At 49.7% G+C, this 23,156-nt stretch overlaps 1 protein-coding gene across 2 annotated transcripts in view; it reads right to left on the minus strand.

Moving 5' to 3' along the window:
* Window positions 1-1,632: 1,632 nt before the first annotated feature.
* FAM107A (family with sequence similarity 107 member A) overlaps window positions 1,633-23,156 on the minus strand; it is a 30,957-nt gene continuing 9,433 nt past the window's right edge. The window contains exons 2-5 of one of the 2 annotated variants that reach the window (XM_086755794.1): window positions 19,797-19,860; window positions 10,132-10,306; window positions 6,215-6,371; window positions 1,633-5,016 (exon numbers count right to left, since the gene is read on the minus strand). In XM_086755794.1, coding sequence (XP_086611920.1) covers window positions 4,909-5,016; window positions 6,215-6,371; window positions 10,132-10,306; window positions 19,797-19,860 — 504 coding nt within the window. In that variant the 3' untranslated portion in view covers window positions 1,633-4,908. Of the gene's footprint in view, window positions 5,017-6,214; window positions 6,372-10,131; window positions 10,307-18,355; window positions 18,879-19,796; window positions 19,861-23,156 lie in introns of those variants that run through there. The other variant, XM_010116969.2, reaches the window with a different exon arrangement.

Consider the following 23,156-nt stretch of genomic DNA (forward strand, 5'->3'; position numbering starts at 1 on the left):
GATTCCCAGGGAGCTCATGGGCTATGGTGGGAACCCACAAAATCTACAAGAGCATCTGGTTGTGGTGAGTTGGAACATGCCGTGATTATTATGTTGCTGATAATTTTGCTGATTATTATGTTGCTGAAAATTTTGCATTTTCCCCCTTTTCTGTAAGCCCAAATATTTTTGGTATCATATCTGACTTACAGGTTTCATATGATGCTGTAATCAAAACCAAACTGGTCAGTCTGTGGCTGCTCTAGACAATTTTGGGAAATGTTCTAAATACAGAGAAATACCTAGGATAGTCAGAGCAGGGTTCCTGAGAAGGAGTGTTCAGCCAGGGCCAGTCTGAGGATACCGCTAGCTTGAGGAAGAAAACCAGAACTTAACATTTCTGAGGCAGTAGCAAGAGGTGAATTAGGCAGTAAAATGTAAGTTCCCTGACAGGAAATTCCACTGCAGCAAGCGATCTAGGGGCACTTCAGGAGTGAGTGTGCGGGAAAAGAGATCTCAGCATGACCTGGATAAATTGCAAAGCTGTTATTGAAACTCTGGCAGTAAGAAAATTCCAGGCCATGGAGCAGTTTGTGCATAGCTGAAAGGCAGTGTATCTTTAAAGAACTGAAATTATTGTTTCTTACTTTCTTCCATAGAAGAAGAACCGTCATGATACGAACGACTGCCTTTGGCATCCGCGTGTGAAAGGAGGTGTGTGATTAGTGTAAGCAGTCTTGGGGCATAGCCCATGGAAACCTCACCAGTGGGGGCTGTGAGGGGTTGATAAAGCATTTTACAAATTCCTGCCTGAGCTCCCTGGCCTTGTCTGCGGCAAAGATGTTTTCCTTTGAGTGGTTTGTGCCAGGAAACGAAGTACACTACCTGCCGTGGTAGGATAATGAGTGAAATGTTATTATAAACAGCAACAAGGTGGGAAGATGTTTTGGAATCCTGACCAGAAGAAAAGTTTAGTCAATGAGCCCTCATCCCTAATGGTGAGCTGGCTGCCCCCACCAGTGCCGCAGAGCGCGGAGGGTCGGGAACGCTGTGTACCTCCCACTGTGGCAACCCCAGCAGATACCTAGTGTCGGAGAAATGCATCCAAGCACCATGTCTGCCTTGTTCTGAGCGGGAAGTTGGCATCTCTGCCATTCAGAATATTGCTAATGAGACAGAGAAGTCCTCTTCATTTGCTTTGCTGCAGTCAGTTTCGGTTCTGGCTCTTGGGGAGAGTGGTGTCTGTGACCTGCATGTGTGAAGCATCCTCTTTTTTCTTATGTCTTTAATCTATGGTCTTTGGTTGCTGCTAAAACACTTTAAAAATAATGGAGGGAGCTCAGTGGTGTGAGGATTACTTTTCAGTTCAAAACTGAGTTTTTAAATTAAATTCAAGGGCAATGTGTTTCCTTGGCTCTGTGGGTCTTACCCTGGCAGGCAGGTGAGTATCTGTGTCCAGTTAGAAATCAAACATATGGGAAGTTTCAGTGAACAAAGCCTGATTCCACAATTTTTGTGCCCTTGAACTCTCAGTAAACTGAGATGAAGTCTGAGGATAAGCAATGGATGCGGCATTGGGTGTGGATGCTGAAAACAGCTCATTGATGAGTAAGTAACAGCGCTAACAAAGGAGTTGCTGTCAGACTTCACTGATTTTTTATGTTCACTCAGTTTATTTGGCTGCTGTCTGCTTGCATCCTCGGAGTTTTTTCAGTTCCTTGTGGAAAAGAGCAGAATATACAATCATCGTTTAGTTTATTTCTTCAGAAGTGTCCACATGAAACAGTGTGAGTTCATTAAGTGGAGTTGTATGACATATATTTTTATATAAATGTATAAACACCAACACAGAATATAGACTATATACCACATAGGCAACATACACAGTGCAAAAAATTGTCTTCCGTCAATACTCTGATAATCTGTATCTTCTGAATACACCACGTTTATTCAGGAATGTGTTTTAGGGGCATAGGGAGGAATTCATTTAAGGGAAAAAAGAGACACAAAGATACCCCAAAATCTCCCTGGTGATGCCTACACTGATGTTTTTTTTCAGGTGCCACCTCCGTGCTGCCGTGCCATGAAGCACAAGAGCATCGGTGAAGGTTGTAGAGGCTCTGGGTCTGAGCCCAGCCTGGGAGGCAGTTAGCAGTTCGCAGGGGTGAGAAGAGCTGTGTTGGAAAACGCTGTGAGTTTTTAAGCCAACGCTTGAACAGTAAAATCATCATTTCCCACGTGCTGTCACAGAGGGCTGGAGCCTGCAGCTCTTGCCGGGAATGAAACGCCGTGTGCCCCGCTGTGTGTCACAGGGCTGCTACAGCCCGCTGCGGCCCTGCGGGACCTCCCTGTGCTGGCTGTTCGTGGCTGGTTTGGTGGGTCGGTGTGCGGGTGTGGGGCTGGGTCCCAGCTCACAGCCTTTGGGGTCCCGGTGAGCAGCCGGGTCAGGGCTTTCTGCTGTCTCTCCACCACTGGGAGGGTTTCTTGTGGCTCCATTTGCCCAGTCTGGGTTAGGACAGCGTGGCCTAGCTCTCCCTTTCCCCTGCTGAAAATGACCCAGACACCCCTTAGCAATGACGGACTGCATCGGTGCGCAGCCCTGCTCTGTGCTTGGTGGATTCCACGTGAAAGGGAAACACCTTGATTATTATTTCTTTCCCAAATAATATTTGCATAATCAAGAAGACCACAGCAAAGTATTTTCAACCTTTTCGTTGCTGATCTGAGTACTCAGCTTACCCAGATCTTACCGGATGGCTCCCACCCAAGTACTTGCATAAATGCCCCTGTCCCAGCCCGGGTGAGCTGGTAACACTGATTTCACTGGTGCATATGGAGTGACAGATTGCCTCTCCTGCAGTGCATTTCCATCTGTGGCAAAATTACAAATTAATTTGCTGATTTTTTTTTTGAGCTCTTTTGATCAAGGTTACTTAATCTGTGCCATAACCCCTCACAAAAGCCCAGCACAGTAATTCTGGCTTGTTGTTTAAACTGGTGTTATCTGTGGAGCATCATACAGCATTCTTCATGGCTGTGTACAAGCAACCTTAGCAACACCTTTTTTCCTTGGAGAAATTTCGGGGTTTTTTCCCCCCTGAAAAAATGGTCGATGCTGCTTCTTCCTCATGATTTTAATCATAACCTGTATGAAAAGCTTCACAGTTGGGAAGGACAAAATAGATCCTTTCAGATCTTCTTTGACACATAGTGACCATATGCACTGGATTTCTGAAATAAAAACTTGTTTAGGATAAGCATGATGAGCAAGGGGCTTAAAAACTGCCAGAGGGACAGTGCCATGAGATGGGGCTCTCGAGGACAGAGGCTGAGTATAGGGCTTTTGTAGTCCAATCTGTCGTGGAAGCCCTGTACCTATGTCACTTCTCTTGATATGTGGTGTGGCTCAGATGTTTTACTCAAGCTGCCAGGTTGAGCAACAGCCCGCTGAAATGAAACACCCCACTGGACCAGGGAGAGTAGGGAATGGATTAGTAGCTGTTTAAGAAATATGTGAGGAATGCTCCGTTTCCCTTAATTTATGTATGGATCCACTGATGATGTGGACAGTAGATATTGTTTAACCAGGTATTACCTTCCCAACTGGCTAGGTCCATTGAGGCTTGCTGTTCAAGAGCCAGTGTTCAAAGGCAGTCGGTGAGTGCTGCTGTTTAGGCTTTGTATCAGGACTGATGTGAGAAGCAAGAAGCGGAGATCTTCCTGACAGCACAATTTTAGCTCTAGATGTGGACACCTCAGGGCATGGGTGCCCCATCAACGTGGTGCGCTCTGTCCACATATGGTGCAAGTGCACTATCTACCTCAGCTTTGCTATACCAGCAGCAGGAAGATTTTTAGCTTTGCAAGGTGGCAGCTGAAATGCGCAGCTCTGACCTCTGGAAAAGGGGATGAGAAGCACTGATGAATGGTTTTGCATCAGTGCCTACATTCCCCATAGCCTCGGTGTGTACAGATGCCAGCTGTGTGCAGGGTGAACAGGACAGCAGCGTGATACCAGTGTGAGGTTACCACCTCTCAATCACAGGACGTGTTTGTGGGTCCCTGTGGTGGCACGTGTCCAGCTGCTGGGTGAGGGAAGAAGCAGTTTTTGTCTGCTCCACCCGCAGGGATCTTCTGCCTTGTCACTGCACACTTCCATGAGCACCCATGCTGAAAACACCCAGCCTTTGCTTTCTGCAGGGAGCGTTTGCCTCTCGCTTGATGAAATAGTCCAACGTATTTTCCGCCTGAGCATGGGACTGGCTAAGCAGCTATTTTTCAAGCAGGTTTGAAATGCAGTTTAAAGGTGCTTGTGAAGAACAGTTGCACCTGCCTGGGCTGCATTGGTAGGGGTACACAGAGGTTGATTTTTCTATTACAGATGTTCTGTTGGGACACAGGCCTCAGCCAGGCTTGACTTGCACACTAGTGCAGTACCGGTGAGCCTTGGGAAAGCAATTGCTGTCACCTGGGCTCTTCTCAGTAATATGCAGATTGTCCCTTTTAGTTACCACGCCAGATTTCCAGGAGGTTCTCCAGAGCTGCAGCCTCCCTCCTGCCACCCCGTGCCTGGTGAGCCTGCCTCCAGGAAGAAGCAGGGATATCCCCCAAACCATCCCTCCACAGACTTCCCTGGCTTAAATGGTCGCTCAAGGGTTAACCAAGAGTTAGCTGGAGGTTAGCGTGCACCCACAATCTGGGGGGAAAATAACGTCATTTCTCTCTGCATCTCCTCATGTGAGTACTTCGGCGAATACTGCACCTTTTCCACAGTGATACCTTCCTGGGCTGGGAAAACCTTTTTTGTGCCTTCTAGTGGAGCGAGTGTTAATAACTGTAAGTAGCCCCAATGACGTGGCTGTGAATGTCCACCATGTACAGAGATGTCAGTGTGTACGTGTTAGGATCTCTGTTGAGTTTTGGCCGAAGCTATGCTGCTTTCTCATCCCCAGTCACCGTCGATGTTCGTCTCAGGTTTTCCTTGACTTTAATGAATTCTGGTGCATGGTCTTCCTGCTTCTCCTGCTCTTTCTCCAGCTGTAAGAAAGAAGAGTCACTGTTATCTGCACATGCTAAAGGACAAAAGTGCTGTAGCTCCATTAAAACGGTGGGCTTCATTATCGCAGGGTGTCCACTATTATTGCCCAAAGCTGAATAAGTGTGTAGCACACGTGTCAGTGCTCTCTTTTTTCCAAACCGTTACACCAGACCCATGTTCACCCTGAGTTTTTCTGGCCAACTGAAACATTATTTTTGTTTTCCTCCAGGGAGGAACAGCATCTCCAGCAGAAAAGTGGAGGAGTGCTTCACTTCAGACCTGGCATGGAGGAAGAAGGAGGAGGTTTCAATCCTTCCCAGTAAAGGAGGCCTGTGAGCCTGGGAAGGCCTCTCAGCATTAGGTTATCATCTAAGGTGGGGGGGTAAGTCGTACTGCCTCATTTTATATGCAAAGTCTTTATGGATCTGTCCCTAAACCTCCCCGTTTCATATTCTGGTTCTTCTCTGAGAGTGCTGGGCTTTGATTTTCAAGTGATGTTGGCTTGGCTGATATTATTGCAAGGGACCTGTTGCGTCATTAATTAGATCAAATAATTTCATCCATTTGCAGTGCAAATATTGGCAAGTAGGACAGGGAATGACTTTCTTTTCAGTGGCAGCAAGCTGACTTGCTGCTTGCACTGATTTGGGTAGGAGAACAGGCGCAGAGGGCACCCAGGGCAAGGCTCTGCTGCTGACAAGTGCCCGCGCTGAATATTGCTCTCCCCATGCGTATTTTTGGCCAGAGTACATGCCAGGACCTGCTCCCAAAAGCAGCTTGGTTGTGATTGCAGCAGAGTTTGCACCTTCCAGTAGTTCTTCAGCCTCTCACCCTGCACCCCAAGATCCTGAGCACCCCTGTGGTGGGTGCTGCAACAGCCCCCATGCTATTTGGGGCGCTTTGAACAGGAAAGCCATGCCCCAAGGACACCACATGGGACCCAGACGAGACCCAGGGTCAGTGGTGCATGGCAGAGGTCCTGGGTGAGGTAGTATGAACGAAGTGAATCCCATTGTGAGGATGAGGATGCTGCAGCTGCATCGGGCAGCAGTGAGGGATGGACTGTGGTTCCCATTTTATGGAAGGGTAGCAAGGCTATAGCCTGGGTTGAGCCTTAGCCCACCCATCTCCCCTGGGGTCTGTGCCTTGTGCGGGGTGGTTAGAATAACCTGGGGATGACCGAAAACTCAATTCTACCTGATCCAGCCTCTGGTGCCTCTTTAATAGCTCTTTTTCAAAAGGAGACTGCAATTTCTTTGCTTCTTCCTCTTCCTTCTTTTGTCTGATGAGCTGGTTTCGCCGTCGGTGCTCAAGTACCCGCTGCAGCTCTGGCTTGCTCTCCACACCCAAGCCTCTGTGGAGAAAAAGCAGATAAATCAGGGCCAGACCACCTACACCCTGGGGTGTAACTGCTGCCAGCCTGGCAACCCCAAAAATCTTCTCAGTCCTAAATGGAAAAGGGTCCACAAACCAGTCCCAGTCCACAAATCCATCCACAAGGCTTTGAGGGTGTTACCAGGAGCACCTTACTGCGGGACAGTGCCTTGAGCTGCTGGCCTCGGGTGGACACGGCGTTTGCTGTCCACGTCCAGGGCTTGTGGGGCTGGAAGTTTGGCTAATCCCCTTGCAGTGAGGTGCTACAGCTTTCTGGGTCGGGTATGGAAATGGGACCTTCAGCTGGCTCCTGTGGTTACTAGCTTTGATTTTGTCAGTGACAGCTTCAGCAGCACTGAGGGCATTTTAAATAATGACGATTTTTTTTCCACCAGCAGGGGTAGTCATTGATCTGCAATAATTGTCCTGGCCATTCCTTCCCTTGCTGTTGCGTCCCAGCTTTGCTTCAGAGCTGAGGGCTAGCGGCCCCCCTGTTGACATGGAGGGTTTGGGTCAAGAGGCCAAAAGGAAATGTCCTTTTCTCCTGGAAGCCAGATGGTTTGCCGATGGCACAGGCACCTGGCTCCTCTTCAGCCGCACAAAGCCTCTCCGATGACGTGGGGCTGCTCTGAGCCCTGTCCCATGAGAGGAACGATCCCGGGAAAGGAGACATGGCAAGGACATGCAGGCAAGGCAGAAATGTGTGGTAAAGGGATGAAAAAAGTTCTCCAAACAAGTTTCAGAAACCTAACACTTTGAATATTGTCATGCCTGAATTTAGACACTAAGAGTTACCTCCTGCAGCTGACCCCAGCCACCTTCCCACCAGCTCCTGTCCCCTCGGAAGCATGGGAGCAATTATGGAAGTGTAGGGCTGTGACTGAAGGCGGAACAAGTCCAGATGTGCTCCTGTGTGGTCGTGGGACGGTTCCTGCCCTTTCACGGTAGTGGTTTGACCAACTCATCCCTGCCAAAAGGAATCTGCCTTTGTAAAATCCATCAGCTTCCTGGCTAAAAGCCATGCCTCTCTGCCCCGCTGAGCCCTAGACAGAGAGAGGCCAAATCTGAAGCTTCTGGGAAGCTGAACATTTGCTGAATCCAGGGGAGACCTTACTGCAACTGCACAGTTTGTGTCGCTGAAGAATGGATTATTAAGAAGTGGTCGAGGCCATATTTACGCAGGCTGTCTTCTGCAACAGCAGCTGGAATGTGAGCAATTTTGCAAGAAAATGCAGAAGTAGTGGTTGACTGAAGTTGTGTTTTTGAGAAGGAGTTGAAGACCTTGTAGCTGTCACACATGGGGAAGGAGTGGGGCCTGAGCGCTTTCGTGGGCTCTGTTTAACACTTGTTTAAATCAATGGGCTGAGAGTATTTACAAGTCTCATTGTAAACTGTGGGGTGTTCGGTGTTCCTGTGGGTGAAGCTCTGTTTTGAGGCGAGGAGGGGACATATCCACGTCTGTGCTAAGGCCTCCCCAGGGCACCGCAGGTTGGCGCGCTATTAATGCAAAGCTCCTCCTCAGCACTGGGAGACTTCTTTTGATGGAAGGCTTGTTGCTTTCTGCTAAAATAGTTTGAAAGCAGAGACATCAAACCCTATGGACTACTGAGCTTCCTTGGCAGGATGGCGGTCACTGAAGTGGTACCTCACATCATGAGAAATTGATGATTGATGACTGAAAAACTCTCCAGATGCAGCAAACCTCTGTGCTATCACAACATGGCTGGGGACCAGTGCTTGCATCCTCCCAGTGCCACGTTTAACAATGTTTCCTGTTGTCATTTCTGGTTTTTGCATTATGGTGGGACAAAGTTCATGGCAGCATCAGCAAAGATAGCCATAGCATTGGCCCCAGAGTTTCCATGATGTTTTTTTCAAGGCAGGAAGAACTCAGATGTTGCAGAGATGCTTTCCCCAAGGCTTGAGAGAGAGAAAACCTGCCTTGGCTTGCTGGAGACACAGCTTGCAATGTTGCCTGTGGATTTGTTACTACTCTTTGATTTAATCAGGCTGTGCTGTTAGTACCCAGAGCTGTTGACTAAGATAAGGGTTTTGTTGCACAAGCTGCTGATTTGAGTGGCTTCTCTCTGCTGCTTTAGGGAAAAAACCAACAGCAAAGCAGAAACAGAAGCAAGTCGTAGATCCTTCTATCTTCTCCCCTCTCTGACCCTATAGCAACCTGTAGCAAGAAGCAAAACTGGTGGATTTGACAGTGAGAAGAAACTGGCAACAATGGATTATTGTTTGCAGTAGAGTTTGTTTCATGTATTTGCTGAAAAATATTTGGGAGGCCAGGGCTGAAGCAGGTTTAAATTGATGCCTGAGATATACAGAACTAAAATAAGAGGAGCCAGGAGACGCAGGTTGGCTGCAATGGGGCCGCATTCTGCCAGAATCTGATGGCACGCATGGATGTATCATGGTGAGGGGCACAGGATTCGAGTACAAAGTGATGACGCACTTTGTGTTTGCTGGTTTGAAGTTCAGCTTGGCCTGATGCCGTGGGGTCTGTACCCTGTCTGCCACCGTTTGTCTCTGCTATCTCTGTGGCAGGAATTTCTTGATGCTTTGGTTCGTCGTGGTTAGACTGGATAACATTCTGCAAGATCAAAGCCGATGCTCATGAGTGAGCCTTTCAAGGGAGCACTCTCACAAAGCAGAATTTGGTCACTCTGAAACCAGAGTTTTAAAATATCTGGCTGATACAGTTACCTCTGCCTCAATGTTGGAGAACAGCTTGGGCATGGTCCCTGTAATTCTTCTGATTCTGTGAAAATCAAATCAAACCCAAGCGCAGCCAGTGCCAGTATTGATTAATGCACCCCGCTGGCAAGCTTGATTGTTTGCCGAATTAATATACGTGTCTGGCTCTTGTAATGACTGCAGTCCTTTTGAACAGAGGCTGTGCTCGTTTTAATTAGATGGTCAAAGTGCCATCGTGTCAGAATATTTCAGGGTATTCAGAAAATGTCAATATAAAGCCAGCAGATTTCTTGCTGTGCTAAAAAGGCTCTGAACTGAATATGCTTTTATTGCACTGATGTTCAGACAGTTGCCGCAAAGGAATGATATGGTTATAGGTTCTCTGTCCCTGGTGTCGTTATCCTGATGTTGTATCTGTACCCCCAAAGCGTTAAATTAGGGCGATGGAGTAGGAAATCAGGAGTGTGAATTCTAGCCCATCTTTACTGGTTTGATTTTTAGGGAGACAGTGATTAGCCTTTTCCTTGTACAGAAGATCTCACACGGTGCTATCCCAGCTTTCAATGGCTCCATCCAGCCTGCAGCTCTTGCTGCCTCTGGATTGACCTTAGAGCACACAGGAAAGTGGCACATTGCTGGGGACTTGGCAAGTCTGTGATGGAGATAGAAAAAACAGGGCCAGGGAGAAAACGTGTGTGGGACACCGAGAAAGGGGCTGTAGGGACACGTCACATCTTCTGGCGCTTGTGGCTCGAGGTGGGTGGAAACAGCAAACAGCTCTGAAAAGCACTAGCCGATGCTTCAGGCTGGCAGAGCTGGGGGATTTTCATTCCGCTTTTGTTTTAAAAGAAACTATCGCTTCAGAGAAAAGAGGAAAAGGCTACAGGAAGTTTTACGCTGTATCTGTTTGCAATGAAGGGATGTATCACGCCCTCCCAACTCACAGGCTGTCGCTGGCACTTGTGCCTTGGCCGCTGTGCTCTGACGGCTCAGCGCCTCTCGGACCACTCCAGCGGCAGGCTGCCACCTCCTCTTACCTTTTGTGGTTCATCAGCAGCTCTCTGTGCAGCTCTTGGTGGCTCTTCGAGGCTTTTACAGGATTTAGGAGCTTTTTAGGTTTGATGAGGTCTGGGTTTCCATCTATGTAGTCTGGGTGTGTCAGGATATTCCCACCGTCTGGTCGCTCCCGCTGTATTTCAGTGTACATCGACGCTGGAAGAGAAGAGAGGTGTTTGTGTGAGAAGCCTCATCCCGCTGTGGTGGGGGAATCTGTTGGAGCTCTTCTCCCCTGGGCAAGGTACAGGAGAAGAGATGGTGCCTGCCCCGGCTGCTCGACACCCGTGTCAGTTTCTGCGTGCGCGTCTCCGTGTGCTGGTGCGGGTGTTTCAGAGAATATAAAAAATATTCTTTTTGTGTTGTTGATGAGACACACATTAATTAGATCACTTAAGTTACTTGCCAGCCGCTCGCTTCAGTGGCTGCAGCATTTAGTGCCAAGGGTTAATTAATGCAAGATAAGTCTAACTAAAACTGGAAACAGCCATGGCTGTGGACTGTGCCGAGCTGCTGCTTTCGTCGTCCTGGCCGAGGCCATCAGTCCCTTCACACAAGGGGATGCTGTGGGATTTGAGGGGCTTACAAAACATGGGCCCGAGGAAGTGCTGCTGTATCTGAAACCTATTGTCAAAGAAAGATTTTGCAGATATCCTGCTGGCCTAATAATCAGGATCGAGCCCAATGCCAAGAAAAGTGTGATTCGCCCATGCAGTGTGTGAGCGTGCTGTAATAATTTGTATGTTCTGGATGTGAGAACAGGAGCCCACTGTTTTGAAAGTAATGGCAGCTTGGATTTCAGGCAAACTGCAGAGTGTGTTCAATGTTGGTATTTTCCAAGTGCTCTATGTTTCTCCTTTACCAAAACCCCAATACAAAGTGAGTGCAAAGCACAAGGTATAAGACAAAATGTGGTGGGCTGTGTCTTTAAATGCGGAGCACAGTGGGGCTGCCTACAATTATTCAGTGTACGGTCTAATCAGGGGCTCAGAAAGAGCAATTTATTCCTGACTATTCACTTGAACAACTTGGAAGTTTACCAGTAAGAACAAAAAGTCCCAGGAAAAGGGTGTAGGCAGCTCTGTGGCTGTAAGTGTCTTGTTATTACAGTATTTTTGGGGGCCTAGTGTGAAGTTGTATGGGTTGGTGGAGCAGCAAGGAAAACAGTTGTTCAGTAATGTTGCCTCTCTCTTATTGCAATCTCATGTCTAAAGAGAATAAAACCCTTTTAAAAGAGAAATCAATAAAAAAAAGCAAGAGAAAACAGGCTAGATCATTCTTTCATAGTCAGTAAGTGCTTATCAAATGTAAAGTGGATTGCAATCAAACAGAATTGTGTAAGGAATAATACTGCCGAAGAAATGATTCAATATCAAACAACTTCTCCTTGAATGTTAATGTGGCCGGTGCCCTACTGCTTTGGGAACAAAGAAAAACAAATCAGAGCCCATTACATGAGTGTAATTGGGGTGAATAGTTCGGTACATATTTAAAGAGTGCTTGGAAGCTGGAACCAGTGATTTCTTGTATCAAATTATTTTCCTCTAGGATCACACATCACTGCTGGCAGAGGGGAAGGTGCCGTGGTTTGATGTTTGATGGCACGTGCCAAGCTGCCTCAAACCCCTGCGGGACCGCACTCCACAGGCTGAAACTGGGGGCTCACCGTTGCTTTCCAGAGAGATGCAGGGACGGAAGAACAGACAAGGGTTAAGGCAGCGCAATTTCATGGCTCATTTTTGTTAGATGAAACCATGTTTTGAACAATGAGAAAGCATGTTGGATTTTCACTGAGGTAAAATTGCTTTGTTTTTTTCCTTCTTCTCTTTTTTAGTCTTTTTTTTTTTTTTCTTCTACAGGAGAAGAGGCAGAAAAAAGACAAGGAAAGCACAAAAGCAAAGGCTTGTTTTGGCATGAATTAAAGGAATAAGCTCCCTTTTCAAATGGCAAAGCAATGTCTTCATTCTTAAAAAAAAAAAGCCTCTCCATGGAGGAACTTAAATAAAATGCCAGATGGAAACACCGTTTTTGGACAGCTATACCAACAGACTAGCCTCAGTGTCACTGTGCTATGCTGTCACCCTTTTCCCACTGATCCTGTGCCATCATTTAGACCAGAGCTGCCTCCGGTGACAGAGATGCCTGCACTTGCTTGTGTGCTAGGTACCAAATCCTGCCACATGACAGGAGAAGGGCTGGGGCGTATCGATCTTGGATTTGTCCATCTTAAATCCGCCTGTTGTGCTCTGCTAGGAGACAATGCAGTGAGCAGTGAGCGTGGAAGGATTATGCGGCCAACCAAGCCTGAAGGACCAACCTGGATGCTGTAAATGGCTGTAACTAGTGACTTTGGTGTTTTTTTCTGTACCAAGTGGCTCTCGGGCACTGCCGCTAAGCCGTTCTAGCTCTTGGGGCATTGGTGCAGGGCTGTTACTTACAAAGCACTGTTTTCCCCCTGCCTCCATGATGTATGGGTTTCCTCTTCCAAGTCAGGCCTGGGAGTTCCTTCTTCCCTACCTCCAAAGCCCAGATCCCGAGAGATTCACTTAGGACAGACTGTCTGACTGACTCCACCTACCTTGGGGGACCCTCTGCTTATGCAGCATTTTGGGGGAGCACTGCGGCCAGCCTGGAGGTTTTGAATTGGCTAATGTGATTATTTCCAGACTGCAGCAATCTAACGTTGCATGGCTGAGGCTTGCAAAGAAGCAGCAATTTATCAACCTATTTACTGAAGCCAGATGGGGAACTTTTCCCTGAAACTAGTAGAAATGAAGAAAATACTGGGGAGAAAGGAGTGGGAGGAACTGAAAGTGACTGGAAGCCTTTCTGTCCAGGTGGCTGTTAAATCAGCATGCAAAAGTCCTCACAATGCATGCAATTCGCCTGAACAGTACTGCGGAGGCCAGGACACAGCAGGTACCTCTGAGCTTGGTTTTCACTGCGCTGGATGTGCCTAAGGGTGTGCAGACACCGACCTGGAGGGTTTGGCTTCCAGTGGGGGTCCGTACTGCTGCCCCAGGGGCAAAGCCAAAGCCCTGACCTTGTCCCTGACGGGAACTGGAAGGAGCCTTGAACCTCACTACAGGAATAGCGCTGTAAATCTTCAGAAGACCTTAGTCTGGAACAATTCAAGAAACGTCTTAATTTGCATTGAACAGAAAAAGAAAAATGAGAATGTAAAATTATTGGTGTGCCTGAAACACAGCCTGGGGTTATGCTGGGAGTAAGGACGGGGCATCCTTTCTCCTGCAGGTTGGCAGATAGGGACCCAGTGCAAAATGTTTCTCGTGGAGTAGATCTATCATCTTCAAGACCTGATGTAATTCATGTCTGTGTAAGGGGAGACAGACTGCTATCAGGCTGCTTTTTGTCATTATTTATAGTGCTGGAGGTGTAAATCAAGGCAGGTCTCTGCAGTGGATTTACAGCAGGATGTCTGGGTTTGCATGATTCAGCCGTAGATCAATGCACAAGGCTCTGCTCTGGCACCTCCTTGACCACCATCATAAATCAGCAAAAGGTGTTAGACGTTTTTATATTGTTCTTGGCAAGATATAAACAAAAAAATACATGAGCATTTTAATACCCTCTGCTGTACTCAGAAAGACAGTGTGACCTTGTAAATAGATCTGCTTTGGAGTGTTGCTTATAAAAAATAGCTGTGTTTGCTTCGACATACTGAATCTTTTGCTTGCTTTTAAATATTTTCCCTTTCCCTATTTCTAGAAGCCTGAGGCTTTCTAGGAAAGGTAAGGAATGGACTTTTCTGTAAGTAAAAAGCAAGACTGCCAGGATGAGGAGGCCAAGGCCACTGGCAGATACTTGGACTTCATGCATGGTATTCTCTCCTCTCCCAACTGTAGCTGTGAAATGAGGTCCCAGTCTTGATCAGTTTTTTAAGAGACCCCACAGGGAATATCCAGCATCTTTGAGGTGACTCAGAGACTAACCACTCTCCTGCCCCAGGGTGTGGGACTGGCTGAAGGAGAAAAATGACATTTTAATATCTTGGTCTGTTCTGACCTAAAGCAAAGCCCAAATTCCTGCTTAGACCACCTGGAAATGCTTATAAATCCCCTGATTTCTGGGAGACTGGCCATAAAATCATCAGTCTAGAATCCTAGGGCAAATTGTTTCCACTTCTGATTATGCTCAGCCCCAGTCTTTCGGGGAGCAGGATATCAGGTAGTTTTGCTGTAACATTAAGTGCCTTTGAAAGCCTGAATGTTGCAAATAATACTTTAAATGTAGCCTACTAGGAGCCTAAAACACAGTGTGCTGCTTGGGCTGCTGAGTGGCTTTTGTGCAGCCCAGGGCAAGGAGAAAGGTTTTAGTCTGCTCCTGGAGAGGAAGAGGAGGAGGAGGAGGAGGAGGAGGACTGGCTCACGCCCAGGGACAGGCATCAGACATGAGGGCTTGGCTGTGGCCAGAGCTGAGCTACACTTAACTTGTGCTGCTGTTGCTTTTGGTTTTCCCTCATTCGGAGCAGATGCCCTTCACAGAGCATTTATTTAGGATTAAGCAACTTGTCTCTCCGTGGTGGGTTGCCCAGTGAGCCCCTCTCCATCGGGACCATTTGCCATGTGCTGCCCCCCGCGCTGTGGCTGGCAGCCTGCTTCACCGTCCCGTCGGGATGGAAATAATCCCCAGGAATGTTAAGGGGATTAAGGGCCCTGGAAAGGGCAGGTAACCTGAGGGGTGCAGCTCTGCTTACAGCTGCCTGCGTGGCTCCAGCCATTCTTCACAAGGGGAAAAACAAAAGAGTTAGAAAAGAAAATTAATCCATGGCTGTTGGCTTTAGAAAACTGTAGGGTGGAGGTCTGGGCTCCTACCCAGCACCTCTCAACTCGTGACAGTATAGGAGAATGGAGGGTGCAGAAGGACACCAGCACTCGGCTGCTTTTTGCAGGTTTTCATGCAAAATGCCTCCTCCCCCTTGACTTTTGTTTTGCCAAGGTGTCCTCGACATCCTGTCCCTCTGTGATCCGCTCGCCCTTCCCCTGTGCATCCCTTGGCCCTTTTCCATGCAAACCCAGTTTCTCTTCCCTCAGCGCCGTAGGCAGCCCCGCACTGCAGCGTGCCCTGCCCCGTGCAGCGCTGCTCTGCTGATTCTCAGCATCCTTAACTCGCACAGCTGTGGATGCTGTCCTCTGCAGCACAGGACAGTGTTTGGTTATACCTGAAATCTATAAAGCAAACGTAGTTCGCAGTCTTTTATTTCCGCTGTCTGCATCATTTGATTTTCCAGCTAAAGCATCTCAGGAGAGGTTTGTCAATAGGGGCAGATGGTGACCAAACTGCTCTTGTTAAAAATACTGTATGGCCATCCCTTTCTGGGCAGAGAATGGGCCTCTGTGCCATGCACGTAAGGACAGGCAGGAGGCATTATTCTGGGAAAGGGATCCAAGCTCAGAGGATATTGCTGTCTGTAATTCTGCAAAACCCTGTTAGCTGGCAGAAGGGATGAGATTGGGCAAAAACCTCAGGACGCCTAGGGTCAGAGCCCTGGATCTGGGTTTGTAAAACCGCTGAGCCAGGGGTCTGTTTCCTGGGCAGAAATGATCACTTAAAGCTGTGGCTACAGAGAAGAACCTCTGGTTTTCTGGATGCCTGGGATGTATTCATGAATGTGTCTTTTTTTTTAAAGAGTTGACAAATTAATGAAGGGCTGCTGAAAGAAGCTGGTCATACACATCCTGCAAGTAAGGAGCCGGCAAAACTGACACGCTTACTACGGGTTGGCAGACCCAGTTTAAAGCTATTTACACAAGTAACCTGAGCCTGGAAAATGGAGGTGCACAGGATCTTTAAACTAGCCTCAGTTCATTTTAAACTGGTACATGCACACTTCTACCTGTTAACCAGAAGTTAACTTTTTTTTTTTTCATTTTAGAAAATGAACTTTCAGTCAATGCATTTCCACTGTCTGAAGTGGGGCTGGAGTTTGGCCCTACAGCTTTTCCCATGAGTGTAATGGCAGACAAGGTTGTGCTGTGTGTTAAGTCCTACAAAGAATGAAGCTGAAAGTTTGTCTTTTGTTTTGGATTTTTGAATTGATGGCATTTTCTACTTTGCATGATTTTCCTAAATTTAATTAATTTTATTTTAGAAACACGGAGTAGCTGGAGTTGGCACCATGGGGCAGGGAAACAATTGCACGTTGGTCTCTATGAGCCCCAAAGCTTTGTGCAGTGAGAGGGTGTGCAACTGCATCATGGAGGATCTGCCGCTGGGAGGACAAGCGGTTTGAGCTCAAAGCCAGGTACTTGCTTTCGGAAGCCACTTTCTGCACGGTCGGTAGGTTCAGGGCAGAGCAAAGCACCCAGGTGCCAGGTGTAGTGGGTCAGATGTGGGTGCTGCCCGACGGGGAGGTGCGCAGTGCCTGGAAGCCCTTTGGTGGGTGAGTCCTCGCAGCTGAGCCCACAAAATGCGCCTTAACGCCCCAACTAACCTGTGTGTCGTTATTACGCAGACGAGCCCGGAACAAAATACCTGTCATTCCTTCACATCAGCTTAATGACTGCTGTGACTTACTGCCGTGGTGATGGATGGTGATGATGTTAATAATAATGATGGTGATGATAATAATAATATGGCGAGCCCAAAGATTGGCAGATGCTGATTGTTCCCTCCCTGGGCAAGACAGTACCAGCTCCCATCCTCACCGTGATTTTCCTCTCCTCTGGTTCCTGCGGTGCCGGCAGCTCGGGAGCATCTCATACCAACAGACCTGGCACGCTCCCCCTTGCTTGTCACCAGGTGACCGTATCACCGATAAATGATACACGTGCTCCGGAAAGGAGGCAAAGAGCCTCTGTCTGTTTTTAATCTATAATTTTAAATAATTAAGCAAGGCTAATTCTGGTATTTATAATGCAATAGGGTGAACGTAACTTGATGTGGTTGCTGTGGGAAGCAGTCCCCAGCTATCGAGTGGCTGCCTTGGGGCAGCAGGCACACACGCCCAGATCCCCTTGCCTTCGCTCAGCCCTGACATTCAGGAGTAAACCCCCCGAGGTCATGGGGTTGGAAAGGGAAAGAAAACCCTAATGGAAATGTAAAACGGGGCAGGGGAACACGGTTCTGCAGCTCCTGGCACCGCTGCCACATGTCAGCACTGTTCCTGCCTCTGCCTCTCTACTGAGCATGTACTGGGGATGGGGCTGCCCTCCAGTACAGCCAGTGTCCTCCTACCAGTATAGCCAGTGCCCCCAGTCCTGCCCACCCTTGCAGAGTGCCGTGCCAGGACTGCAGCCCGCATGAGGGGGCACAGAGTGGGCACTGGCTCAGCCCCGGCTGCTCACCCGCCACTGGCTGCCATCACCCCAAATGGCAAGGACGCCGGATGTCACTGCGGTTGCCCGCTGAGCTTTGCACTCATGCTCGTGTATTTGGAAGAGAGAAATCCCGGCAGGTTTGGGGTAGCTGAGCTGCCTGGTGCGTAGAAGTTACTGGTGCCCAGTTTTGTGTTGGCTAATGCTGGAAATGCCTGTACAGTCAGGCAGCAGCAAGCTCCCCTCCGCCTGCAGGCAGGAGGGGTTGGGTGTGCTGGTTAATAATTTCATTTAATTACCTTGGACTGTGATAAGCAAAGATAGCAAGGCTGGGTTCCCACTCTGTTAGCAATTGCCAAGGGACGTCAGCCCCATGCCTTTTGCAAGCACCGTGTGGAGCGGCTTGTTTAGTTTTTGTTAAGCAGATGCTTGGAAATCTTTCTCTATAATCGCAAACTTAGTTTTAATATCTCATAAAATATTTGCTCTGTGCATTCGCCTGCCTGTGCTAGAGACGCCCATCAATCATTAATGAATGCTGTAAGGTAGCTCAAAGGTATTTTGTTGAATACAAGGAAAATCCTCCCGCGTTGATTTGCAGGGATTTTATTAGCAAGTGCCCCTTGTCCAGCCCAGCGCCTCTCCAAGACGGAGGTTTGAATTGTAGCATGGGTTTGCTTGGGGAATTTCTCGTGGGATATGGGTCTGCTTTGAAAGGCAGAAGCAGACAGGCAGCTCCTCAACCAGCTACTGAAGTATTAAAGTAAGACGATATCTCAGATACAGTTAAAAACAGGGTCCAAAGTCACCTGTGGGTAAACAGGTACGCAGTGCAGACTAATCCCACTGGGGCTCAGCAGCTCGTCCCCGCAGAGTGGAGCTGGCAGAGACACGGGACCCCCCGGGGCACCTCGGGGGACCGTGGGCTTACCTGATTTCCGCAGCGTGGCCCTGGGGAGCCCGGGGGGCAGGTGCTGCCCCGCACCCCACGACATGGGGCTGTGAGGGCTGAGGCTGCCGCTTCTGCCTGGCTGCACTCGCGCCTGCGTGACTTCTTGGCCGCGTCCGGTGAAGCTGCCTGGCTCCTGCCAGGTCTCTCCGGTGGGAGCCGGGACGCAGGGTCACGTGGAGGTGGCTGCAGCACCGGTGCTCCCTCCCTGTCGCCTGCTGCTCTCGTCACCCCATGGGGACTCCACCAAGGGCTGGAGCTCAGCCAGTAGCAGGTGGTGGCCTTGCCTGGTCCTCAGTGCTGATCCCAAGGGTCTCTCTGCCGCCCCAAAAACTTGCTGCCTTTGCTTTTTGTTGCCGGATGATGTTTTCCCAGGACAGATGAAAAAGTTAATCGTTTTTGCCCCCCAAAGCAAACAGCTCCATGCATGCCCAGGCACCCGAGCAGCCCACTCAGCACGGCCGCTGCTGCCAGCAAAGAGGTTGCGTCCCTCTCCACAGAGGACAATTTCTCCTAAGTGTGCCTTAACCACGCTCCTGGAGAAATCAGATCGCCCCAGAGGAAGCTGCACGCCCACTCTCTTTAGCAACCACTGCAACAGCCAAGCCCGGCACCAGGGCAACCGCTCGAGTTATCGTGATTATTCCCCGGCATGTTGCAACACCCCGTCATTTACCAACTGCTGCACGGGCCTGGGGGAGCCGCTGCTGCACCCCATGGGTAAGGGCTGCGGGAGGTAGAAGTGGTCCCTGCACGGGGGCCATGGGCACCCTGGTGGCACCAGGGCTGTGTGATGCTGCTGCATCGCTGCCCCAGGCTCCCGCTGCCCTGGGTTTCATCCTGCTGAGATGCAGCCCCTCATCCCCATCTTCACCGTGGCTGTGGAGGTACCATGTTGGCTGTCCCTGAATTGCCATGGCCTGGGAAACCAGAGGCTGCAAAGCTAAGAGAGGAGAAGGAGTGAAACCACCCCAGCAGCTCCTTTTGGTTCTTAGATGGGTGCTGCGGTCCAGCTCTGCCCAGGTCACCCCATGCCAACCTGCAGATGCCCAGTGTTCCGGGCAGGGATGGGGTGAAATCATTTCACCCGGAGGAAGGGGATAAGGGAAGTCCGGGAGCACCAGTGAGGTGCAGGTACCAGCTGCCTTCCCACACCCTTGCACGCACAGGCACAGCCACGTCCTGACCTGACGCTTCCAGCCCCGTGAAGGACTGGAGAAAGGGGCCAAGCTGTCTGGGGCACGAGGGTGCTTATTCACTTATTTTCACCTCTCCACATTTTGCTCCTCTCCACATCCCGGCATTTTTCCCCCCATCCCAGCCGTGTCCTCCAGCCACGCCTGAGCAGCACCATGTATGAACAGAAGCCTCATCCTCTCCTTGCAAAGTCATCCGTGGGGCAGCGTGGGCTGCTAGCACTCACCTGAGCCACCACTCCTGGGCTTTCCGCTTCCACTTGGACACTTGGACTGGAGGGAATATTCTTTCTAGAAGTAAAGACAAGAGAGAAATGGGACGGACTGTACAGGTGTTGCTCCGTTACAGGAGATGAAGTGTAGGAGTTGTTGCTAGTCATTTCCTACTATAATTCAAAAATTATCTATTTTTTTAGCCTCCTGATCAGGAGCTGTTAAATTTAATGGACATGCAGCATCAGATGCAAGAGATGAGAGACAGGCTGGCCTTGTCTGTGGTATCTGCCTACGTGTGCTCGTGTGTGCGCGGTCAGCCCGGCCCGACCAGCTGCAGGTCAGACACGGGCAGGGTTTTGGAGGTCCCACACAGCTTTTGCCCCTGGACCAAGGCTGTGGTGGAAGAGAGGGCTTTAAGTGGGGAGGCTGTGCAGTTTATCTGCTCAAACTGCAGCCTGCCTCGCAGCCCATGCATGCCCCGTGAGCTTTTGTGGCCATGCAGATTCCCCTCACATTGCCCATTGCCCCATAGCCTGGCTGCTCATTGCTTGCTCTAAAAACCCATTTGGCTTGATTTTCAACTGAAAAACAGATGGATGCACGTCTGCACTACTCCCCTTGGGTCGCCTTTGAGCAAGGTAGAGCTGAACACCTGGCGTTGATCTTCGGGGCTGTGAGTTCACTGGAGGTGTCTCAAAGGGGGAAAAGAGCATCAATTTAAACCCGCTCTGAGCCCCCGAGCAAGTGGGATTATGGCTGGTAGACGCGGGAGTGGAAACGGGCTGTGATCCGTCTGTACCTGCTTTCAGCTGAGTAAAACAAGCTGGAAACAGGCAAGCTAAATTTTCCGAACATACTTCTGTCTGATGCGCCCGAGGGCCTGACCAGCTGCACATCTGGGCTCCTCTCTGCAGGGAGGTGGGTTTGTGGGGTGTTTAGGACCTCCTGTCCTGAGCCAAAGGACTTTTCATGGCAAAGCTGTTTTTCTAGGAGCTTCTTGTACAATAATTCTCTTTGTTATCTAAATTAGTAAGCAATCTTGCCCTGTGCTCCTGAGTCTTTGGGACTAACAAAAACGCTTTGTGTCCCCCCCTTAGCTCCCTGAAGGTTCCTGCGGGAAGGCGGTTGATTGCTGGGCGGTATTTATCTGGAGTGGCTCCTGCAGACAAGGAGCTGCGTCACTCACCAGCTGCTGCCGCATTTCCTATAAAGTGGCTTCGTGTCCGAGGAGAAGGTGACATGGGAAGCTCTTCCCAGCACCGCTCACTGTGTCTCCTGTGCCCTGCACGGCCCTGTGTTGTTGTGAATGCTGTGGGGGTTTTGCAGGTGGGGGTCTTGTGTGGAGGTGTCACCCCCAGAGCAGTGAGCCCAGGGAGTCCTGGTGCCAGGAGCCGGCAGAAGAGCTGGGCGGCTCCAGCATGGCTCCGGCACGGCTCCGGCACAGCTCTGGCACATGTGGCCACAGAGGGCTCATTTCTTGGGACCTGGACTCTGCCCTGTTGAGGAAGTGACATTTTTTTTTTTTTTTTATTCACTACGCATGTAAAGAGAAAATAATGCTGTGCTGAATGTGCACCCGGGGCATCGCTGATGGCTGGCTGTATACTTAATTAATGAACGCTGGGAAGAGGAAGATGGCTCTGGGGGAGCCCACAGCTGGGTCCTCGTTACTGGAGCTGTACATTATATTGACTTATTAGCTGCTGAGTTCCTTTGCTAGTGATGTTGGCTGCTGGCCGTCATTTCTCAAGCCAATTGCTGCGGCACCAGGAGCTTTCTTGTGCAGACATGTCTCCTGTGTATTAAAAAACCCCAGACGTGTTGAATGAGTACCCAGCACAAATACTGGATTTTCCGTGCTTGTGTAATGCAGCCAGCCCGACGTGAATGCAATGCCAGTGAGATAACGCCGCTGCCGAGCTGGGCTTGCTGTCCGCTGCGCCGAGGAGCCTCGATGCAAGCTGTGAGTTACAGAGCAGACGGCTCTGCCTGGCCCTGCTGCTGCCTGTATCGTTATTCAATCTGCACTCTCAGCACGGGGTTGGGAGTGCGGCGTCGCTGCCAGTCGTGCCCGGGATCTCGATCTGCAGAGAAAATTCTGGCCCCACTGAAGTCACCTGGGGCTGGGACTTAAAGGCAGGCAGCATTTCTCCTCCTTCTGCGGGGAGGTCTTGGGGGCTGATTAAACATTTCCTCCACTGGGTTAATGTTGGCTGAGGTGCTGTCTGTGATGGCGGGGACCAGCTGGGCAGCCCAGCTCTCCCTCCCACTCCGTGTGCCCTGACTGCCAGCACAAACTTCATGCAATCCTGCTACAGCCTAGGAAGTTGTGCTGGTTGCACGGTGGCAGTGACATTGGTGGTGGCAAAGCCAAGGGCAGGGGACGTGTCGGCTGGTCAGAGCTCTGCTTGGTCCCTGATACCCCGTCACCTCAGTGGCATGGGGTGGCTGGAAATGCACTCCTGCTAATCTCCGCTCCAGCCATTAGTGTGCTTGTGGAGCGGGAGGGCTTCTTGCACCTCCCCATCTCAAGGCAGGGAGTTAATGATTGCCCAGATGAGACTTTTGCCTGCTCCCCATGGGACAAAACAGGGGACAGGACTCTGTCCCTGGCCCAGCTGGGGATGGGGATGTGTAATCCCGGTGTCAGAGGCCTTCATTTGTTGCAGTGAGGGCTCAGACAAGGAGGGTGCATTGCAGTAAATGGGTGGAAAATGCCTGCTATTTCCCAAAACTTCCTATTGCCATGTGAAAGTAACTTCTGTGTGCAGTATGAGTGCATCTTCTGGGGAGTAAGAAGCAGTACTAAAATCTGGCACCGGACAGTAACGCTGTGCCCCTCTGCAGGTAAGCAGGACAGAAGCAAGTGGGGCAGGCACATGAAGCAGGACCTGCCCCAAGCCTGGCAGATGCTTCTATCATCATTGGCAGCAACCAGCCTGCAGCGGCCCTGGCCAGGGAATTTCTCCAGCAAGAGAAGGAGGATCCTGGAAACATCACTGATGGGAACAGGTACCATTTCCAACTTGCAGGCCATCTCCTGCCTGGAACCCCCAGCCTGCTTCAGCCACGTCAGTGAGGACACCTACCGCCTGAGCTGGAATTAGCCTGGCTATTAAGTGAAGTTAAATGCAAGAAAGCAACATAAAGTTTAAATAGTAAGTAGCCTCATGTTGTACTTTTAATGTTCTGTGTTACTCCCAGACATCCTGGGCATCATTATATACCAGCAGGGCCGTTCCTGGCCCCTGCTCCAACGCACAGCAAAGAGCTCCTGCAGCAAATATCTGGAGGCAGTTTCGCAAGCGTAGGCTGCTTTAACCACCGGCTCTAAGCAGGCATCCTCCTCCGTGGCTCCCTGCTCGGGGAGT

This window comes from Chlamydotis macqueenii, chromosome 10 (genome assembly GCF_036417535.1).
Source record: "Chlamydotis macqueenii isolate bChlMac1 chromosome 10, bChlMac1.mat, whole genome shotgun sequence".
NCBI classification, from domain to species: Eukaryota; Metazoa; Chordata; class Aves; order Otidiformes; family Otididae; genus Chlamydotis; species Chlamydotis macqueenii.